This window comes from Macadamia integrifolia, chromosome 14 (genome assembly GCF_013358625.1).
Source record: "Macadamia integrifolia cultivar HAES 741 chromosome 14, SCU_Mint_v3, whole genome shotgun sequence".
Taxonomy (NCBI): domain Eukaryota; kingdom Viridiplantae; phylum Streptophyta; class Magnoliopsida; order Proteales; family Proteaceae; genus Macadamia; species Macadamia integrifolia.
Window position 1 is genome coordinate 16,858,799 of NC_056570.1, and position 19,530 is coordinate 16,878,328.

The 19,530-nt window shown below is 42.0% G+C and overlaps 1 protein-coding gene across 1 annotated transcript in view; it reads left to right on the forward strand.

The window, feature by feature from the left end:
- Positions 1-19,530, forward strand: part of LOC122061619 (rho GTPase-activating protein 7-like) — a 125,754-nt gene that overhangs the window by 16,039 nt on the left and 90,185 nt on the right. Inside the window, 1 exon segment of the mRNA XM_042625008.1 lies at positions 4,996-5,072. Coding sequence (XP_042480942.1) covers positions 4,996-5,072 — 77 coding nt within the window.

Genomic DNA, 19,530 nt, shown 5'->3' on the forward strand with positions numbered 1-19,530 from the left:
CCTCCCCCCCCCTCTTGGGTTGGTTTTGATGTTTTGCTTTGTTTACTAATTGTCTTCAGCTTTTGTTTTCTTGGAGCTGGCTTTTCCTTCTTGGCTTAAGCCTTCTCCTCCCACCCTCTCTCCCCACTTGTATATTCTTCTTCTCCTTGGTACCAAAAAAAAAAAAAAAAAAAAAAAAAAAAAAGGGACAGCCAAGGAACTGAAACTGATACAGAGCAGAGTCAGGGTTGTGAGTCCAATCGTTTTCTCCAATATCTCTCTCATCTGAAGTCTGATCCTAAAACCCTTTTGAGGTTTTGTTGAAGACCATAAGGGGACCACACGACCCATTTTTCAGGGCCAGCTGAGGCCTGATCTATCAACCACAGGTTTTCTCCCATCAGCCCTTTGAAACCTGATTTTCTGTCTAGAGTTTCTCTTGCTTGTTGCTGCCTGTGCATGGACCTGCTGTCAACCATATTTGGAGGTTTCTTCGAGGCTATAACAACCTCCCTTCAACCAGGTTTGCTGACTCATCTGAGCCTTGGATAGTGGGTAACTTATTTTCTCCCTTTTCAGCCCTATTTTCAGATCTGAGTTTTTTATCGGTTGTTGGTTAGATCTGAGCTTGAGTTTGGTTCGAAGTTTATAAATTATTTGGGGTTGCTTGCTTAGGAAAATAGCCTTGCATTAGCTGCTGGTCGAGAATCTCTCAATATGAATGAGATAGGACCAAATATAGGCTGCTCGAGAGTGCCCAAATTATGGCCAGTTGTAAACCAGCTTGAAGCCCTAATCGAGGACTTGGTCTACAACATAAGTCCATGAATAAAAACTATAATTATGAAAAACCCCCTTCGGCACATATCATTAACACTTACCCTCAAGTTGGAGCAATGTAAGGCTGCTTACTAGAGTACCCAGCCCCAGATAAGTACACAAACTCCCAACACATGAAAGCCGATAACATCTCCACAGTGACAATAAAAGAAGCCTCTCAGCTTTATCCGAATAGGGTCAAACTCAACAGTAACAAATCACAACCAGTCAGACTATGTTTAGGACATCGAACGTTCATCAAATCAAAGTCCCATCAGTGGGGAAGCAATACCAGAATAACAACCAAATAATCCGAACAGAATACGAAGAACTAAAAACTAGGAGATATTAGATCAAAGTGGAGAAAACTTGTAACTTACAAACCACACCCCAGATGGCCATGAAATTGATATTGAAGTGGTTCATGAGGGAATAAATAAATCCTCAAAATTCTGGCCTAAGCTGATGGCCTGTTGCAGAGATACACAAACCTCGACCTAGATCACAGATTAGGAAACTTTTGGAAACCAAGGTTGCAGGTTGCTTCTGGGCCTGATTTTCTGGTCGAGTGGTCCTTATATGGACCCGATGAGATCCTCAAAAGGTGAACTGCAGAAACTTAGAGATCGGTGAGATAACTGGGGTTGATTGCAACCTAGAAAACTCACTTATGTGGCTGCCACAGGTACTTGTGTGGCCTTGAACAAAGAATCAGCAGCGCTTGAAGGCATCAATCAGGCCCTCAGTAGTTGTCGAATAACCTCAACAGTGCACAGAAAATAATAAAAGGAAAGAGAAGAAAGGAATCAATGGAAGTGGAGAAAGGGGGAAGAAGAAGATATAGATAGGATTGGGCCTCTCACCCTCTCCCTTGGGTCTCTCATAGTTTTTGGCATCTCGCCCACTCAGTCGACTCCCTCAGCCATGAAGAAACACTTCAATTTTATTAACTCAAAACTTCCCTCAAAACTTTACAATGGTTGGCTTTAAATAGGCAAAAGCCAAAGCCTTACAAAAAGCAAACTTTCGATAAAAGGAAACAAATAACAAAAAGGTAAGTAACAAGAACAGGAAACTATGTGAAAAAACAAAAAAGGGAAACTAAGCTTAAAAGGAAATAATATGGACCAAAGCACTGTTCATGTGGGTACTGTTCACATGAACAGTAAATTTTTTCTTTTCTTCTTCTCATTCTCTAATTTGGGCTTTTGATTTGCATCAATCACCCATGCAAAACTTGGAACAACCTTAAAGAAATGCATTCCTAAACAAAGCCTTTGTAAACTTATCACCAAGTTGATATGCAGAACCAACGAAAGTAGTTGTCATGGCCCAAACCCATATACAGGTAAGGGTACAGCCCTCGCGCGCATTGGTCAAATGATAAAAAAAATTCACTGAAATCAAGCATATGAGAATTCGTAAAAATTCAGTGTCAACAAAATAAAACAACTAATCATAAATAAGATATCCGAAACAATACCTACTGGTGGCAATCTAAGGTGCGTTCCCAAAATTTAAATTCAAAATCACTCTATCGAGTTTACATGAAGTAGCATCATACTACAATTATCTAATAAAGTAAAATAAACTAATAGAAAGCTTCAGGTCGCCCTCAAACTTGCTGCATCTTGTACCACCAATCTACTCCTCTGTAATGTCATATTTAATGGAGTGAGCTCACAACCTAGTAAGGTAGAATGTAATAAGGGAACAACACAGAAACAACAACCAAACAACATGCACTGATGAAATGATTACTTTCAAAATTATCTCTATATTAAAACACAACCATTTTTTTCAACAAAAAAATCCCATTTTCACGCTTAGCCAGCTTTGGGGGAAATGAGTTGCTAACATTCCGGGTTATGAGAGGGAAACTCGGCCCCCACAAATCACACAATCACATAGATGTCACCACACTGTGACTAAATATATTCCACTGTGCACGTGGGTACAAGTTCTGCAGCTCAACGGAACACCCCTCTGGTCTGGTACGGAGCAGTCCACTTGCTCTCACACACCTTCACAAGTTCACATTCTCACAAAATCACATTTTAGTCACAATGAAAAAAGCACTAGTCAAATTTTTACAAAGAATACTTAAAACAACATCCACGTTTACTCAAAATCCCTTTCAGCATAATTTAATATGTGCCACATAACACAAGCCACATATGAATATAACTCAATCTATACATATAAGTGATCATAACATCAATCATAAGGTTACAACATTCAATAGGTCATTATAGTCATATCATGCAAACATAAGTCAAGCATACCATACGCTGTGGTGTACACTTACTACAATCCATTTACCTCCGTTTGCAAAAGTGTTATCTCCCCTATGAGTCCAAGTGTCCAGGAGGTCCCAATCTGAAGTTAGTAATACCCTATGTTAATTACTGTCCTGCCCAAGATTTGGGTCCCATAATAGGTTTCTAGTAAAGAACCCTATATAAAGGTCTTAAATTGATTTGGGTCCTATATTGGGTCCCAATAAAAATATCCAATTAGTTTAATTTGGGTCCCAAACAGAACCCGAACATTTGAGGGTGACAAGTCTAACTGGATCATAAATGAATAAAATCAGGTTTTATTTGGGTCCCAAAAGACCCTAATAGAACCCTAACATAATTGGTGAGGGTGATAAGTCTAACCGGATCATAAATGAATAAAATCAAGTTTTATTTTGGTCCATATTGGGTCCCAAAAGAACCATAACATAATTGTTGAGGTTGACAAGTCTAACTAAATCATTAATGACAGGTTTTAGTTGGGTCTCATATTGGGTCCCAAAAAGAACCCTCAACTATTTGGAATCAGGGATAACAATCCTATTCAAAAACTAAGAATAAGAGAAGGATCATTACCTAAAGTGCGTAGAAAAGAGTAGTGACATAGGCACAATTTTCCCCTTCCACAATCCCCTATCTCTCCCTTGCTTCCTTCCTTCCTTCCTTCCTTTCTTTCTTTCTTTCTCACGATCCTCCTTCTCTTCTCTCTCTTCCTCTTCTTTTATAGCTCACATTCCCCTTTCTCCTATTCCCTCTCGATCATAACTCTCCCTCTTTTCCCTTCTATTTCTATCTCTCCTCTCTCACATCTCTCTCTTCTCTTATTTTCCCCTCTCTCTCTCTCTCCTACGGGTCTCTCTCTCTCTCTCTCTCTCTCTCCTACGAATCTCTCTTTTTCCCCTCTTTTTTTCTCTCCTCTCCTACGAATCTCTCTTTTCCCCTCTTTTTCTCTCTCCTTCTCTCCCACGGATCTCCCTCCCATCTCCCATGATTTGTCTAATAGGGGTGGGGTCCACAAATTTAAAAGAAAAGAACAGCAAAGAGAAGAAAAGAAAAATCTAATAAAACCCCCTTACTACTAACAAGATTTGAATCTAGGACCTCTAGATAGACAAGGTGTTAACCACTAAGCTAACTCATTAAGTCATTAAGTAGAGCCTAACTTTAAATATTTAATCTAGTTTAGAAAATAATATAAAAGAGATCTATTCTAAGGTTCCAAAATTTGGGGCATTGCAGTAGTTGATATCAGTTTCTACATCACAGTATCTCGAATAAAGTGACAGTCAACTTCTATATGCTTGGTTCGCTTATCAGGTTACTAGCAATGTAAATTGATCCAAGCTTTGGTTCTGCGATTTTCGAACCTCCTATAGTGTTGTATTCCTTGCTCTACTGTTCCGCCTGTGGAGGATTCTAAAACCGGCTAAGATGTTAGCTTGAATCCACATGAGAAATCATATGTGCTACATTTGGGGAATTTTGTACATTTGCTTGTAAGTCACTCTGCACGTGTCAGTGAAGGGGTAACAGATGCTCTTTTGCGCCTTTTTTTGCATTTTTTTCTTCTTCTGGGCCCAAGCTGGGTATTGTAGTATTTGGGTTTGTTGATGCTTGATTGTCTCTTATTGTGAAATGCTTACATAATTAATTCTAGATGATTTGTGGGCCTTGTGTTTAGTTGAATCTTGAGCTATTTGGGCTTTTGGTGGGTGTGAAAGTAAGATTTTCTGCTGTTGCCTCCATAGCTTCTTGTCCTTTAAGTGCATTTAGTGTTAACCAAGAATTAAGTTGTTTTTACTTTATAGCAAGTACTTGTTTGTAAATAGTAATTTGGCTTTTTGGTACATCTCATTAATTTTGTTATCCATTTGGAACTCCTGTTGGGCTTTTTCAGGGATAGGTTGGAAGTCATGGAAGAAGCGCTGGTTCATCCTTACACGTACATCTTTGGTTTTCTTCAAAAATGATCCTGTTAGTGTCAAGACCATTATATTCTTATGATTTTTCATGGGTTGGTTAATAATATTCATCTCTTTATGAACAAGCCTAAATTAATCTATCCATTGGTTACGTGTGATCTTTGAGGTTGTATTAGCTTCAATTGGAAGGGATTATCTTCAACTTGATGAACTTATATTGTTAATATTAATATTAGGGAAGAAGAACGCTGTCCGGTTGCGTGGCCCCTGCACCAGCGTAAGGGCCAAGGTGGGGACGTGCAGGGGCAGTGACCAACAACTCAGCATGATCCCAACTTAATAGGGTTGGCTACGTGGATCCATGCAAAACGAAGTAGGGAAATAATCTGAAATGAGAGGGAAGACAGGGAGAAGAAAGTATAAGGAAAGAGGCACAACTCGGCAAGATAGGAGAAACTCAGCTAAATGGGGTCAGCTACAACCTACATTATCCTTGCCCTCCAATAGGCTCAATCTGGTCATACTTGGGACAAGACCTAGACTATTCATATCCTTCCTCACAACTTCTTCTATGGTCATTTTAGGCCTGCCCTTGGATCTTTTAGTTCCTTCAATTGTTATCGTATCACTTCTCTTTACTAGGGCATCCCCATGCCTCCATTAAACATGACCATACTACCTTAGATAACTTTCTCAGAGCTTGTTGTTAATCAGGGCCATTCCCAAATTAGCTCTAATATGTTCACTCCTTACTTTATCCTTTCTAGTTTTTCGGCACATCCATCATAACATGGGGGGATTTTTCAGTTTGTAAGGGGGCGGGGCGGTCATTTCAGGGGCGCTGTCTGGGCATAGTAGGCTACACACGACCAGACAGCGTTCTTTTTCCCTTAATATTATTATGCAGCTATACTAAAAATTAAAGTATTGTTATAGTGACTTAAAATTACTTCAAATGTGCACCCTTCTATTATTTTATTTGTTGCTGGCACTGTAGTATGTTTCTAAGCTAATGAATTCAGTTTCCTGTGCAACCCTCCCCTCCCCCACCCCCCCCCCCACCTTCACCTAAATGTTTGATGAGAATACCACAGTCAAATATTTTATATTTTAGCGTGCATGGTGTAGTTTTTCTCCTCCAGTTCTGTTGAGTTCTAAAATATGGGTCAATTGACTGGAAATTGTAATCTGCAATATGAGCAGTACAAACTTTATGTCCCAATCCAAGTGTTAAATCAAGAATAATTTGGTTTTGTATTGAATTTGATTGCATTCACTTTAATGCATATATATAGGATTGGTGACACCCTAGCCAGCTATACAATATAGAAAGAGATGGGATTACAATCAAACATTGCTATAGATAGGGTCCTATGTATAGAAAGAGTTACTACCCATGTCATACAGAATCCATATAGAATAGGAAACCTTGGCTGGAGATGACATAGAGAGATTGCATGTGATAAGCATTGCCGGAGATGGCAATCTCCTTAGCTGGAGATACTGTTATTTAGAGGAGGTCAAATATACAGTTGATACTGAGATCCAAAACCTGGAACTGCTTGATTGAGAAACTCATGACACTGTGATTCCCTTGGTATGGTTTCTCAGATACCATCTTTGCTTTTTCTCAGAAATAGTTTTTCGAACAATTTCTTAATGAGAAAAAGAAATTCTTTGGATGCTTAATATGCAGTACAATTCAGAATGAGAAATTTGTTTGTGAGGTTAAACAGTTTTGATTTTGCAAAGCAACCCACTTTCCTTTCTCGAGTCAAACATTTCTTGGTCAAAAAAACCACCAGTGGAAGGGGATGAAGTTCTCATCAATGAACCTAATGCTCCTGAATTGTTTTCAGCAATAACTGAATGCTGCTATTACCTCCAACAGCTGCTGCTAGCAAGCACCCCTTATTTCTGCTGTTATCATCTCTTACTTTTGGTCCTCTCAACAATGAAAATCTGAATGCTATCTCATAAAACATGAATTATATTGTGAAAAATAGGAATATGGATGTGCCTTACTCATTGGCAATGTCAAAATCAAGTGGGCATTTGCTTTCTCCAGTGGGCTTCACTGGCTGTAAGCTGCTATAGTTGTTGCTTCAGTGAGGAATGTGGTTGGTGTTTTCCTTGCTTTTGTTATAAAGTTCATGGGTCTTATACTTTCATCCTTCAAATACAACTTTTGTTTTTAGTTAGATTCAAAGTCAATCCTTAAAACATGTAAAGAAAGGGCATACCGAATGCACGAGGCTCCCGCCACTGCAGGGTCTGGGGAGGGTTATAATGTATGCAGACTTACCCACTTCGTGGAGAGTCTGTTTCACTCTAACCCATGACCAGTAGGTTGCAATGGATCCTTAAAACACATGCTTATTAAAAACTAGCACAGTATTGATTTTTGAAGAAGAGTCTCTGATTATAAAGAGACACATGTGCTAGCCTATTTCTCAGTTTCTGGAAATTTGGTTTCTGTTTCTTGAGAATTCACGTTGAGAAATCATGAACAGTTTCTAAGAAATCATACTAAAAACTCCCTATGTAGCTTCTCTGTCTGTCACTATTAAAAAAACGTGCCATCATATTTTCTTATGTGCCAACAGTAAATGCAATCCGATTGAGTTGACATATTTGAAAGGGCTCAATAGTACTGAAAATTCTTAATACCATGCCACTTCCAGAGGTTCATAGTGTTCAACCACTCACTCTTGTGCGCCGTGCGTGCCTCTCTCGTATTATGTTGCGGTGTCCACATTCTTTTTGAAATGGCAATAAGTAAGGATACCAATGGTTCTGCATCCATAAGGGGAAAAAAAAAGTTTTGAAATTGTGAAATAAAAAGGAGAAATATTTTAAAAGTTGGGTCTAGTGGAATGTCACATACACGGTGACAAAATGCATTAATTGGATCTGCTGCTCGTACGTTCACGTGGTTGTACGGGTGAGCATCTAACACCTATCCCACTTCCTGCCATTACATGGATGAAGAGGGGTATATTTGGAAGCGAAAGGGACAGGTGTTGGATGCTCAACCGTACGACCAGGTGATTGTCGGAGCAACAGATCTTGGCCCTGTTTTCTGTCATTTTATGGGCGACTTTTGAGGTAAAAAAAAAATGTAATTTCGTCATAACTCTTGAATCTCTACTTGAGATTATAACAAAGGTATATTTGTAAAATTCAAGAGGTTAGATAACAAGGCTATATTTGTAGATAATATTTTTTTTGGATGAATAAATAAATTCATTACCAAGAGGAAGAATATACAAGGGAGAGGGGGCAGAAGAGAACAAGCCCCCAAGAGGGAAACTACAACAGGGGGAAGAGAGCCCAAGTAAAGAAGAGGAACAATAGAGGGAAAGCCCTAGGAGACAACAATGTGCCTGTTCCTGGGGAATCACGAATCGGACGGTGACATAGACATCGAAGTTTGGAGCTAACATGAAAGTAGATGGCATTCCAAATCGTATCAAAAAAACGAGAATTGGAAGTCCATCTACGAAGATTGTGCTCTATCAAAATATGGTTGATGGTGGCGCAAAAGGCAAGCTTCCCAATTGTGTCACAAATGCTAGAACCCCCAAAAGTAAAGTTAAGAGGGCTAGCGGGATAGAAGGACCTCTTCTAGATTGAAGCAGAGAAGGGGTAAGAAAAGAAAAGATGATCAGCATCTCTGATGCCGTTCTAGCACAAACAATAGGACATGGGGGCTTGGATGTGCCGGAAGTTGAGGAAGGATTGCATAAGGTGGCAGTTGGAAAGGGCATGCTAAGTAGTGAAACTATGATGAAGGATATGGCCTTTAAACTAGATGGTTTTGTACCAAGGAATGATGGGGTCTTTTGAACGGATGAAATCTCAGGCAGAGGCAGAAGTGAACAAACCCGTAGGGGAGGGGAGCGAAATAACCTTGTCCTCTCTTCCACGGTAACCCGAGGTGATGGGGGGGGAGAAGACCAGAGGTCGGCAAGGGGGGGTGCTAGAGGGGTCCAAACTCTATGGGAGAGGAATGAGGCGATCGAGACAGATCTGGCCAACCAAAGGGGAAGATGATTCTAGGAGTGACCCAGGGGAGGAGAATAACAAAGGAGTGCTAAGGGTCTAACCAAAGTGAGTTGGAGGATCCGTTGCCAATGGTGTAAGAGATTGTTTGAAGAGCAAGAGGTCTGAAGCAAAGAGTATTACGCCATATCCAAGAGGCATCAGAGGAGGGAGAGGCCGTTCAGAGGGAATCATTTTTAAGGGGGGAGGACTAGACCCAAGAGACCCAGATGCTGCGTTGCTTTGAGGCAATTCGAAATAAGCTTCAAAGTGCCCACATAATTGGTATCTTTGATTTGCCTTAGACCTAAACCTCCTTTCGCTTTAGGGCGGAAAACTTTAAACGAGCTCAGAGGATGAATAATTTAGAGGATTTTGCTCCTTTCCAGAGGAAGGAATAGAGGAGGGAGTCGATGGCTTTGGAGGTGGAAGCCGGGAGGATCAAGATGCCAGACCAGTAAATATATAAGGATTGGAGGACCGATTTAATGAGGACCATATGATCAACGCATGAAAGGAGCTTGCCTTTCCAAAGTTGAAGTCTTTTCCTCATGGAATCGATGATGGGAGAACATTGATGGGAGGAAATCCTGGAGGAGATGAGGGGAAGACCCAGATATTTAACCAAGAGGGAGCTCAGGGAAAAGCTAGATATGGTGAGGAGCTGGGCCTGGTGGGCATCAGGGACTCTTGAGAGAAAGAGATTGGATTTGAGATTGTTGATTCGCAGGCCAAAGAGGGACTCAGAGAAGAAGGGAAGAAATAATATTGGTGAGGGTGGGAGGATCAACTTTAAAGAAAATCATGAGATCATTAGCAAAGAGATGGGTTAGCATGAGAGATTTGCATTTGGGGATGGGAGAGATGAGGAGCTAGTCAGTGGAGGATTGAATTGAACGAGAGAGACCTCGACGGCCAAAGAGAAGAGGAAGTGGGATAGAGGACAGCCTTGTCTGATGCCCACAGAGGAAGAGAAGTATCCAATAGGGCTACCATTGATTATGACAGAGAAGTGGGGTGTGGAAATGCAGGAACGAATTTGGTGAACAAAGGAGGGGGGAAAAGGCATCTACAACAAGACTCTAGAGATGATGTCCCAACGACTTGTGGATGTTAATTTTAAGGAGGGCAGCAAAGGAGTGAGACTTGTGGTTGAACCCGCTAATAATCTCGTAGTAAAGAACGATGTTATCAATAATACTTCTGCCAACGATGAAAGTCGATTGGTTGGGGCTAACAAGCGAGTTGATGACTATCTGAATCCGATTGGCAATGATTTTGGCCATAAAATTTATAAAGGAGGTTGCAAAGAGAGATATGTCTGAAATTAGGCATAGCTTGCTCACCTTCTTTCTTGGGAATAAGTCAGAGGAAGGTATGGTTAATTCCATGGATTTGGCTGGGATTGAGGAAGAAGCTACGGATGGCGAAGATGAGGTCATCGCGAATGATGTGCCAGCAGGACAAGAAAAAGCACATATTGCATCCATGAGGACCAGGGGCTTTATTGGATTTGTGGGAGAGGACAGCAACCAAGATCTTGGCATCGGATGGGTTAGCTAGAGAGAAGGAAGGAGATGGTGAGGGATGAACTCATTGAGGAGCCTGGGAGGTAGGGGGAAGAGGAGGAGGTGGGAGGGTGGAAGAGATTATTGAAGTAGGAGACAACTTCGGATTTAATATCCTCAGGAGAGAGGAGCTCGGAGCCATTGCTAGAGTAGAGTTTGGAATAGAGATGACATTGGTTCGAGCTTTGAGAGAACAATAGAAGTAGGCAGAGTTAAAGTCTCCTAGCTTAAGCCATTAGATTTGAGATTTCTGATAGAGAAAGGATTCTTCCTGGGCTAGGAGAGAGGAGAGCTTAGAGGCAACCAATGTTTCTTCCTTAGCAAGGAAGAGATTATGGAGGTCGAGCTAGAGCCTAGACTGGATAAGGTTAAGCTTCTCTTGATAGGAAATAACACGAGCAGAGATGTTTCCAAAGGTGTTGGAGTTCCAAGATTTAAGGGTAGCTTTGACATTCTTGAGCTTTTTGCAAAGGCAATAACGGGAGAGGAGGGAGCAAGAATAGGGGCAGCCCAAGCTTGACTCACAAGAGGAAGAAAGTTCTGATGGAGGTGCCACATATCAAAGAATTTGATGGGCTTGGGGCCGAAGGAGATGTTGGGTTGAACAAAGAGGGAGATGTGGGAGTGATATGAAATTCCAGGAAGGTCAAAGCAAGCATGAGAGGAGGGGAAGGAATTGAGCTAGGCTTCATTTACAAGAGCCCGATCCAACTTGCAAGCCACTTGGTCAGCTCCGCTTCTGCGGTTGTGCCAAGTGAATTTGGACCCTGACCATCTGAGGTCACTCATACCGATTTCTTCATTACAATCATTAAAGGAATTAGAAGAGGAATGGTCGATAGGGGCACCTTAGAGTTTCTCATTAATGGCTCTGACCACAAAAATCTCCTCCAGTGCCTCAAGGGAGGGAAGCGTGAGAAGAGGAATAAGAGTGGAGGTTAGGCCTGAGCGGGAGCCTGTTAGGAGCTCGATTATGAGTATAAACCACAGAGAAGAAGGAAGGGGGATCCCGTGGGAGAGGAGAAAAAGTGAATGGTTTGGGAGGAAGAAACAATGGGAGAGAGATCATGAAGATGGGGGTTCTATAGAATCCAGATACGACCATTAGGGTAGTGGGCGTAGTTAGAGATGAAGGACCATGAGGAGGCAGTGGATGCAACGATGCGGGAGACATTAGCTTCAAGGACAAGAGTTACAAAATGGCAACATAACACAACTTTGGATGACTTGATGTGGGAGTAGATAGACGCATGCTTGGTAGAGGAATTGAGGCTTCTAACATTCCAGATAGTCTAGGGGGTCATTTGGAACGGGCGGGTGAAGGCATTAAGAGCTCAACAGGGCTGGGGGAGGGCATGGTCGGGCTATAAAAGGGTTTAGGCTTAGGTTGACGGGAGTATTCTTTAAGGGGAGAGGGCTGGGGGGCTTTGGAAGGCTTGATCTTAATTGGCCCTTTGGGAAGAGAGATGGATCTAGCTAACATGCTCTTCTTTTTGAAGACATCAACAACAACCAAAGTCGAAATTGAAGATTGTAGGGAGGCACACCTGAGGTGGGTAGGAAGGGCTTGCCTGGACTAGAGGGGCCTAGGAGCAATCTTGGGTCTTATCGATCAGAGCGTGCTCAGGAGGGGCCTAGGTAGAATAGAGCTTCATTGTGTCTTGTTCTTAGGAAGGAAGGCCACTGTGGATTGTATTTGTGGCATCTACACAACAAGGAGGAGGCAGACGGGCAGTCCCAGTGTGGAGGCAGTAAGCGGGGGAGAGGCCTGCAAGGTAGGAGAGGCGGCATTGCAGGAGCTTCCTGGCGGAAGGCCATGGGTAGGGTAGGTAGGCATGGAGGCAACCAAGGCGGATGTCTTGAGGACTATAGAGCTGAAGATGACCATAGTTGTCACAGCGTCAAATCGATCCAAGGCGGTCGAGGGGTGGCTAATTGATTTGGCGATGAATCGCCCATTATGGCGTTGCCATGGCTGTCAAATCGCCCATGTGTCATTTTTTATTTTCCTTATTTTCTAAAGTTATTTAGTATGCTACTTTTTTATTTCCCCTATTCTCTTAAGTTATTTAGCATGCTACAAGCCTATAATATATACCGTATAACATATAAAACCAACATTAAGCAACATCAAATCATCAAAAATCAACATATCCCTATCAAAATCACCTTGCATTTTACAAAAAATCGACTGCCTAGTGAATCAGGCGTGACCTGGTATCCATGGTAGTGCCATGGCGACGCCTATCAGCCAATGGCGACCGCCATTTGTGAGTCACGTAAATCATAGCATTGTCATGAACTTCTTTTTCCGCCAGGATGCCAAATCGTCGCCTTGGCGACGCTAGGCGACGCCATGACAACTATGAAGATGACGCCTTCAGAGGCGGCAGCAGAGGGCGCAACAAAGGATGTAGACTTGGCAGAGGAGGTAGAGAAAGCAGCAGTAGAGATGTGGTAGACGATGATGGCGCGGTCAAGTCAAAGGAGGGGCAGTTGCAGCAGCACCAGATGCTGATGGAGCAGTCGTGGTAGACGAGGAAGTTGCAGCAGTTGGGGAAGGTGTGGAGGATGCAGACGAAGTAGGGTGATTATTAGTGATTAGTGGAAGCAACATGGATGACGATTAAAGCAGCCAAGGTGGAAGCAATAGGCGGGGCGACATGATAGTTGAGACGGTGATGGCTGGCAAAGGGCTAGGAGGAGAAGAATTGGAGAAAATAATTCACGAGAGATGAGCTCTGACTGGGTCACCCGAAGAAGATAACAGGTGTAGGTTTGGCTAGGGATTAGGATAGTTAGGACGGGTTGGGTTAGAAGGATAACGGGTTGGACCGGAGTAGTGGTAGGAGGATGGGCTGGCCGGTTGAGGTTAAGGTAGGAAGGATTTAAGTAATTTGGAAAGTGGGGCTGGCCAGAAGAGGACAAGGTTTAGAAGAGGACCAAGATTAGAAAGGGAAGAGGCCCTATCAGGGGTAGGAAGGGGAAGGATAGGGGGGAGGGCATAAGAAGGGCTAGGCGTAAGCTATGAGTCATTAGCGATGAGGCAGATTTGAGATGCAGAGAGCGATGGCTCAAGGGCTGAAAGCCCATAAGCAATAGTGATGCCGTTAGGGACATCGGCTGAGGTGACCGGTAAAACAGCTTCAACAAGAGAGAATGATCCTGGTGGCAGGAGAGTCAGTGGATCGAGGCAGATGGAAACCTTCATTAGAGCCAAAGGATGATTGCGACAGGAAGGATAACCTATTGTGACCTTAAGTCCAAAGGGAGAGATCTGATGGACCAAGGGATGAAGGCCAGGCACTTGCACTAGTGGAATCGTTCTTATTAGGATCCACCATCCGGCTAAAGTTCCGACGCTTTCTATTCCAATGTTGTTTTCTTCTATGGGGGTCATGCGAGGGAGGCTTTGGAGAGGGGGAGTGTCGGGAACCAAGCACCTCAACTTGGGCAATCTTTGGAGAGCAGAGAGAGGTCTTATGGCCAAAGTCCTTGCAAATGGTACAAAGGGGGGGGGCAACCATTGATAACAAACCACTTGTGCAAAAGAAAACCCATTATCATCATTAATGGAGACCGTGGAAGGCGAAGGAGCTTCAGCAGAGATCTCTATGCAGATTCTAGCAAAGGCTAACAGATCCATGATGTGAGTTCGGTAGTCGGAGAAGGGGCTTGCCGATAGTAGATCCAGTAATGCGTAAATCTTGATAGCACCAATAATGGAGAGGAGGATTTGGCAGGGAAGCCCAAAAAGGGATGGTTTTGAAATCCACTTTGTTGAGGGATAATTGTCGGTCCCATTGTATGAGAAAAATCGGTTTCTTGCCTACAAGCCAATGTCCACTTCAAGGGCATTGTTCTTGTCATCTTCACTTGAGAAATTGAAAATAAAAATTCCATTGTCGAGAAGAAAAGTTGAGAGCATAGAGGGAAGTCTTCACAATAGGGAAAAGGGGGGGGGGGCTCCCAAGGAAATGGCTAATGAAGCAGTTACGCCACTTTGCGATCTCAGAATCTAGCAAACCGTAAGGGCAATGGCCCACTAAAAACACATCGATAAGAGTGGTGTTAGAGTGTATGAGAGCATGTGTCGGTTGGAGGTGTATGGGTGTCCATAGACCTCAATATAGGTGTCCATAGGCCTCAATACCGTGGGATTATATTTGATTCAAGCATATCTTTGTTAGTTCCCTATTGGGTTTAGGATAGTTGTTAGCTAAGTTAGAGTTAGTTTCCTTTTTGGTTATGTCTTGTGGTTTCCTATTTGTGTTATGAGTTTGTAATAGCTAGTCTATATATTGAGTGAAGGGGTTAGTCCCAACCACCCGGTTGTGATTCGGAAGTTACACCAATCTCTGCCTCTTCTTCTTCTTTGATTCTAGTTCCCAAATATTTACATGGCATCAGAGCCTTAACAAGTAGCTGTTTTGAGAGTCGTTCTAAGGTCTCATGCTACTGGTGAAGCTCTAGTTCTTAGAAGAATAAGAACTAGGGTTCTAATGAAAGTTTGATGCAAACCATATCTGCTGCCATTTACCTTATTGTTTTGTGTTGTGTGGCTGTCGAGGACGAAAATTTTCTATTGATTTGCTTAATCAACTGATTGCTGCTACCTATCGATTTGGTTTTCTGATTTCTTTTGGAGTCGTGGAATCGTGCTTTGCGATATGCTAAGGTTTTGTATTTGGTTCTTTTCCTGATTTGTTTGCTAGTAATGTTTGCTGGTCTAAAGTTTTGTATCGTAACAGTTCTACGTACTTGGTTTCTCCGCTGGATTGTCTGGTATCGACTGGTTTGTTGTGATCAGTATACAGTTCTGGTTTTCTGTTGAAACCCTAGTTCAGTTGATGTCAATTTGGTACCCTCCTGTTATCGGAGAAGATTGAAAGGCCGTGTGGATGTGAGATGCTCTCTGCTATTTTCTTGGTACACTGGAAGTGTTCTATCACGTTACAACTCCTTCGGTTGGTATCAATGTGAATTACTTTACCACTGCTGTTCCGCTGCTGTTCTCCTTTTTATTTGGCTTATTTCTTACCGCTTGTTATAAGGAGGTTGGGGATGACTACCCTTGCTGCCTAGTTTTTCACGGTATGTACCTTATGTTTCTCTTTAGGATAACGACTCCTGGTTTCACAGTTGCAAGGTTGAAGACAACCTTGCATTCCCTTGATTATTTGCTACTTGCATGAGTAGATGCTCACAATATTTCTAAAAATGGGTTCAGGTTTGGGCTTGCTGATTTTTTAGCCTTTTCTTTCTTTCCATCGTCACCCCATGTGACATGTGTTATCATTATTCTTTAGTCCCTCACGTTACCTTGTTTTAAGGCATGAAATCTTATTTTTATTTGTGTTTTTCCATATTACCCCTGCTTTATGTCATTACACCCTCTTGTCCTTATTATGTTTCCTCTTCCAATAATTGGATTGTAAGTTAACTACAGTTCTGCCACACACCTTTGTGCCTGTGGTTTTGCCATTTACCCTTACTTTTGGCTATTGTGTGCTTGGATGGGCCCATAATTGTGGTCAATGTTGGGTTTTAAACTCAGGATTGATGGATTAATTACAAAATTGCCATCAACTTTGGATTAATTAGGCTTTATTGTTTGAAGTGGGTCCACATTGAACCCAATTATGTATTTTGACCAGGGGTTCCATATCAATTGGGGGATTATATGAGGTAATTACAGAATTTCCATTTGGCAGGCCCAAAATCACCTCAATTTGGAATTTGCACTTCTTTGAAAAATTGGCATTTGTATGCGTTGTGATTGGAGTTATTTGTTTAGATTTGCTACCATCAGGGGGAGATTGAAAATTATTTGTTGTGGTGCTCTTGGTTATGGGATTCTTTGTGGTGATAGTTGTTGGATAATATTTGTCTTTGTGTACTGCTATGCGTGATGAGGAGATTCAAATTGTTATCTATCCGATTTGATTGGTCGTCTACTCTTGATTATGTCTGTACAAGATTATTTTGTTTGAAGATGTTTATGCTCGTGCGTGCCCTCAACAAGTATTTTATCTTTTGAAGATGGTATATTCAACAATCTGATGTTGTTTGGTATATTCAACAACCTGATGTTGTTTGGTCCCTAGCGACCTGATACTGCTTATTTATCTGTGGAATTTTCTGTGAGACATCTGTTTGGGGAGATCTTTGTTTGAGGCTCGTGAGTACTTTTTTTGTAGCTATTGGGAGCTACAATTTCTGTTGGAATGCCTTCTTTGGGAAGGTCTTTTGATGTAGTTGTTGGATACTTCACTTCTATTTTGAGATTATTTGAGAGTTCCTTCTTTGGGAAGGGCTTTCGTTGTTATTAGACTGCATTCTTTGGAAGGGATTTTGTTACTTTTGGAGTTTCTAATGGCTTTATGATGGTTGATTGGAGTTCCCTCTGTGTTTGTTGGAGTTCTTGTTGGTCTAAGCTGGAGCTTTCAGTTACTATGTGTATACTCTAGCTTGAGGGGGAGTATTAGAGTGTATGAGGGCATGTGTCGGTTGGAGTTCTATGGACACCCATAGACCTCCATACCGTGGGATTATATTTGACTCAAGCATGTCTTTGTTAGTTTCTATTGGGTTTAGGATAGTTGTTCGCTAAGTTAGAGTTAATTTCTTTTTTGGTTATGTCTTCTAGTTTCTTATTTGTGTTATGACTTATGAGTTTGTAATAGCTAGTCCATATATTGAGTGAAGGGGTTAGTCCTAACCACACGGTTGTGATTCCGAAGTTAAACCAATATCTTTGTCTCTTTCTTCTTTCTTCTTCTTGGATTCTGGTACGCCAATATTTACAGGAGGAATGAAGGATAAGGAAAGGCCATCTCGGCAAGGGGGAGAAGGGGGAGAGGCAACAATTTTCCAGGTTTCGGGAGGGGAGGACTTGTCAGGTGAAGAGGTATGGGATGGAGGAAGGTCAAGGAGGTTGGGGGGTAGAAGAGGGAAGGGGTGGCGGAGGAAGAGGAGGAGGAGCAGGAGGTTTGGTGGTTGAAGCTGCTGGAGAGGAGAGGGATGGAAGGGTTAGGATGGTGACATCAGAGGGGGAGGACTATCATGGTTCATAAATGGAATAATGTGATCCCTTGTACTGAGTGCCTGAGAATGATCTTTTTATTTGGCTACTGGTTTGATAATTCTAATTCAGTCCTTTGTAAATAACATTGATTTCCTCCAAAATTGCGCCCAAGTTTGCAGTTGGCCATTGCTTGCTGGCCAACATGGCCTGCGTGGCAAAGGAGAAGACAAAGAGAAATTACCACTAGGAAGGGGCCTCGCTGGCTCGATTGGATTTGGTAAAGCTGTGGAGGAGTAAGGCAGGGGAAACAAAGAGAGAGAGGAGGGGTTCGGTGAGAGAGAGGGAGACGCTAATGATAAAGAGAATCACTACATAGAGAGGTATAATATGAACCTGATGGATGAACTTTGACAAAGGGGGTGGAAGGGAAGAAGTGTTACCAATGGAGTATGAGTGGAGGGTGGAGAGCGAAGAATTTTTCATCTTTGAAACCACAGACCATCTTGAACTATACAGATGGGGAAGAGAACTGGGTCTAGATATAAGAAGGCTTGGTTTCTCATTTAAGAAGGTTTTATAAAGGCTGTCCCATTGGTCCACTCAAAAATTCCCACATTTCGGTCAAAATATGGGAATTTTGGTTGAAACTAGTGACTTTTAAAAGTCACATGGTATTTGGTATCGGAGTCTTGGGATACTGTGGAAATGTGGGAAATTTTGACGGTATCGGTGGAAACTTTGAACCATGGTCAAATCTTCACCAATGTGTAGCAAACGATGTGGTTGGAGTGATGTGGCAACCCCCAACACCATATTCCAGCATTGTGTAGAGGTGAGGTGTAAAAAATCAGCAAGATGTGTGTTGTCCTTTTTCCCGCAGTGCGAAGGGGTGAAACAGTGCGAGAATGCAAGATGTTTGAATTTGGTTGAAATTTCGACCAGGCTGGCTTGAAAGAGGAATTTATATTACCCCCTAAGCCGTACCCCCAAACCGATACGATAGGGGGTTGAAATCTTGGCAAAACACTGAAATTTCAACTGAAACAGTGTTGAATCCCTGATTTCTGTGGTATTTTTCTCAGCCAAGTTGAAATCACCAAAATTTCAAAAATTTCAGCAAGATTTTGCTGAGTTTTTGAGCTATGCTTTTGTATGATTAAGGCTAATCTTTATAATCCAAAATGAGGGGTGGGGGAAAGGACCATTATTTGTCAGTACTGAATGATCCTAGAATCGTCCTCCAGGCTCGAACTTGGCACTCTGGAGTTTCCTATAGCGAGTGGACAATGAAATCCTAATTTTATTGAGCTTATTTAGACGACTTTGTATCTAGTTTGTGCTTTTTGTGTGAAGAACAACTCCAGAGCTTATTGTCATCATCAATATGGATTCTAGAGATACAGAACTGGCTTTTACTTTTTTGCACTGCCAATCTAAGCAAAGATGAAGGAGGGGGTGGAAGCATCAGGTTCACAGCAGGCATTCAGAAGCTTTTTGCAGAAGCTTTTAGCACGGATCTTGAAAATTTCCTACTGCTGAGTTCAAACTTAGGGTTGGACTGCATATTAAGAGGTATACACTATTGGACTGCATATTAAGAGGTATACACTATAGATATGCTTGGATGTTATCCCATCTAGAATAAGTTTCATTATAACAATTTTCTTTCCTCTACCCATTCCCCAGTGGATTGTTTTTCCTATGAAACTATTTTTCCAAGTGATGTTATCTTATCTGTGCCAACAAATCCTGTTCTTTTTTTCCACATGCTCCTGCCGTTTGTGTACCTTTAATTCTGGTATCTGATGCCACTATAATTGAAAAATCAAATGTTTTGCATGTAACTTTTCCTTGGTATTGAGGTTCAAGTG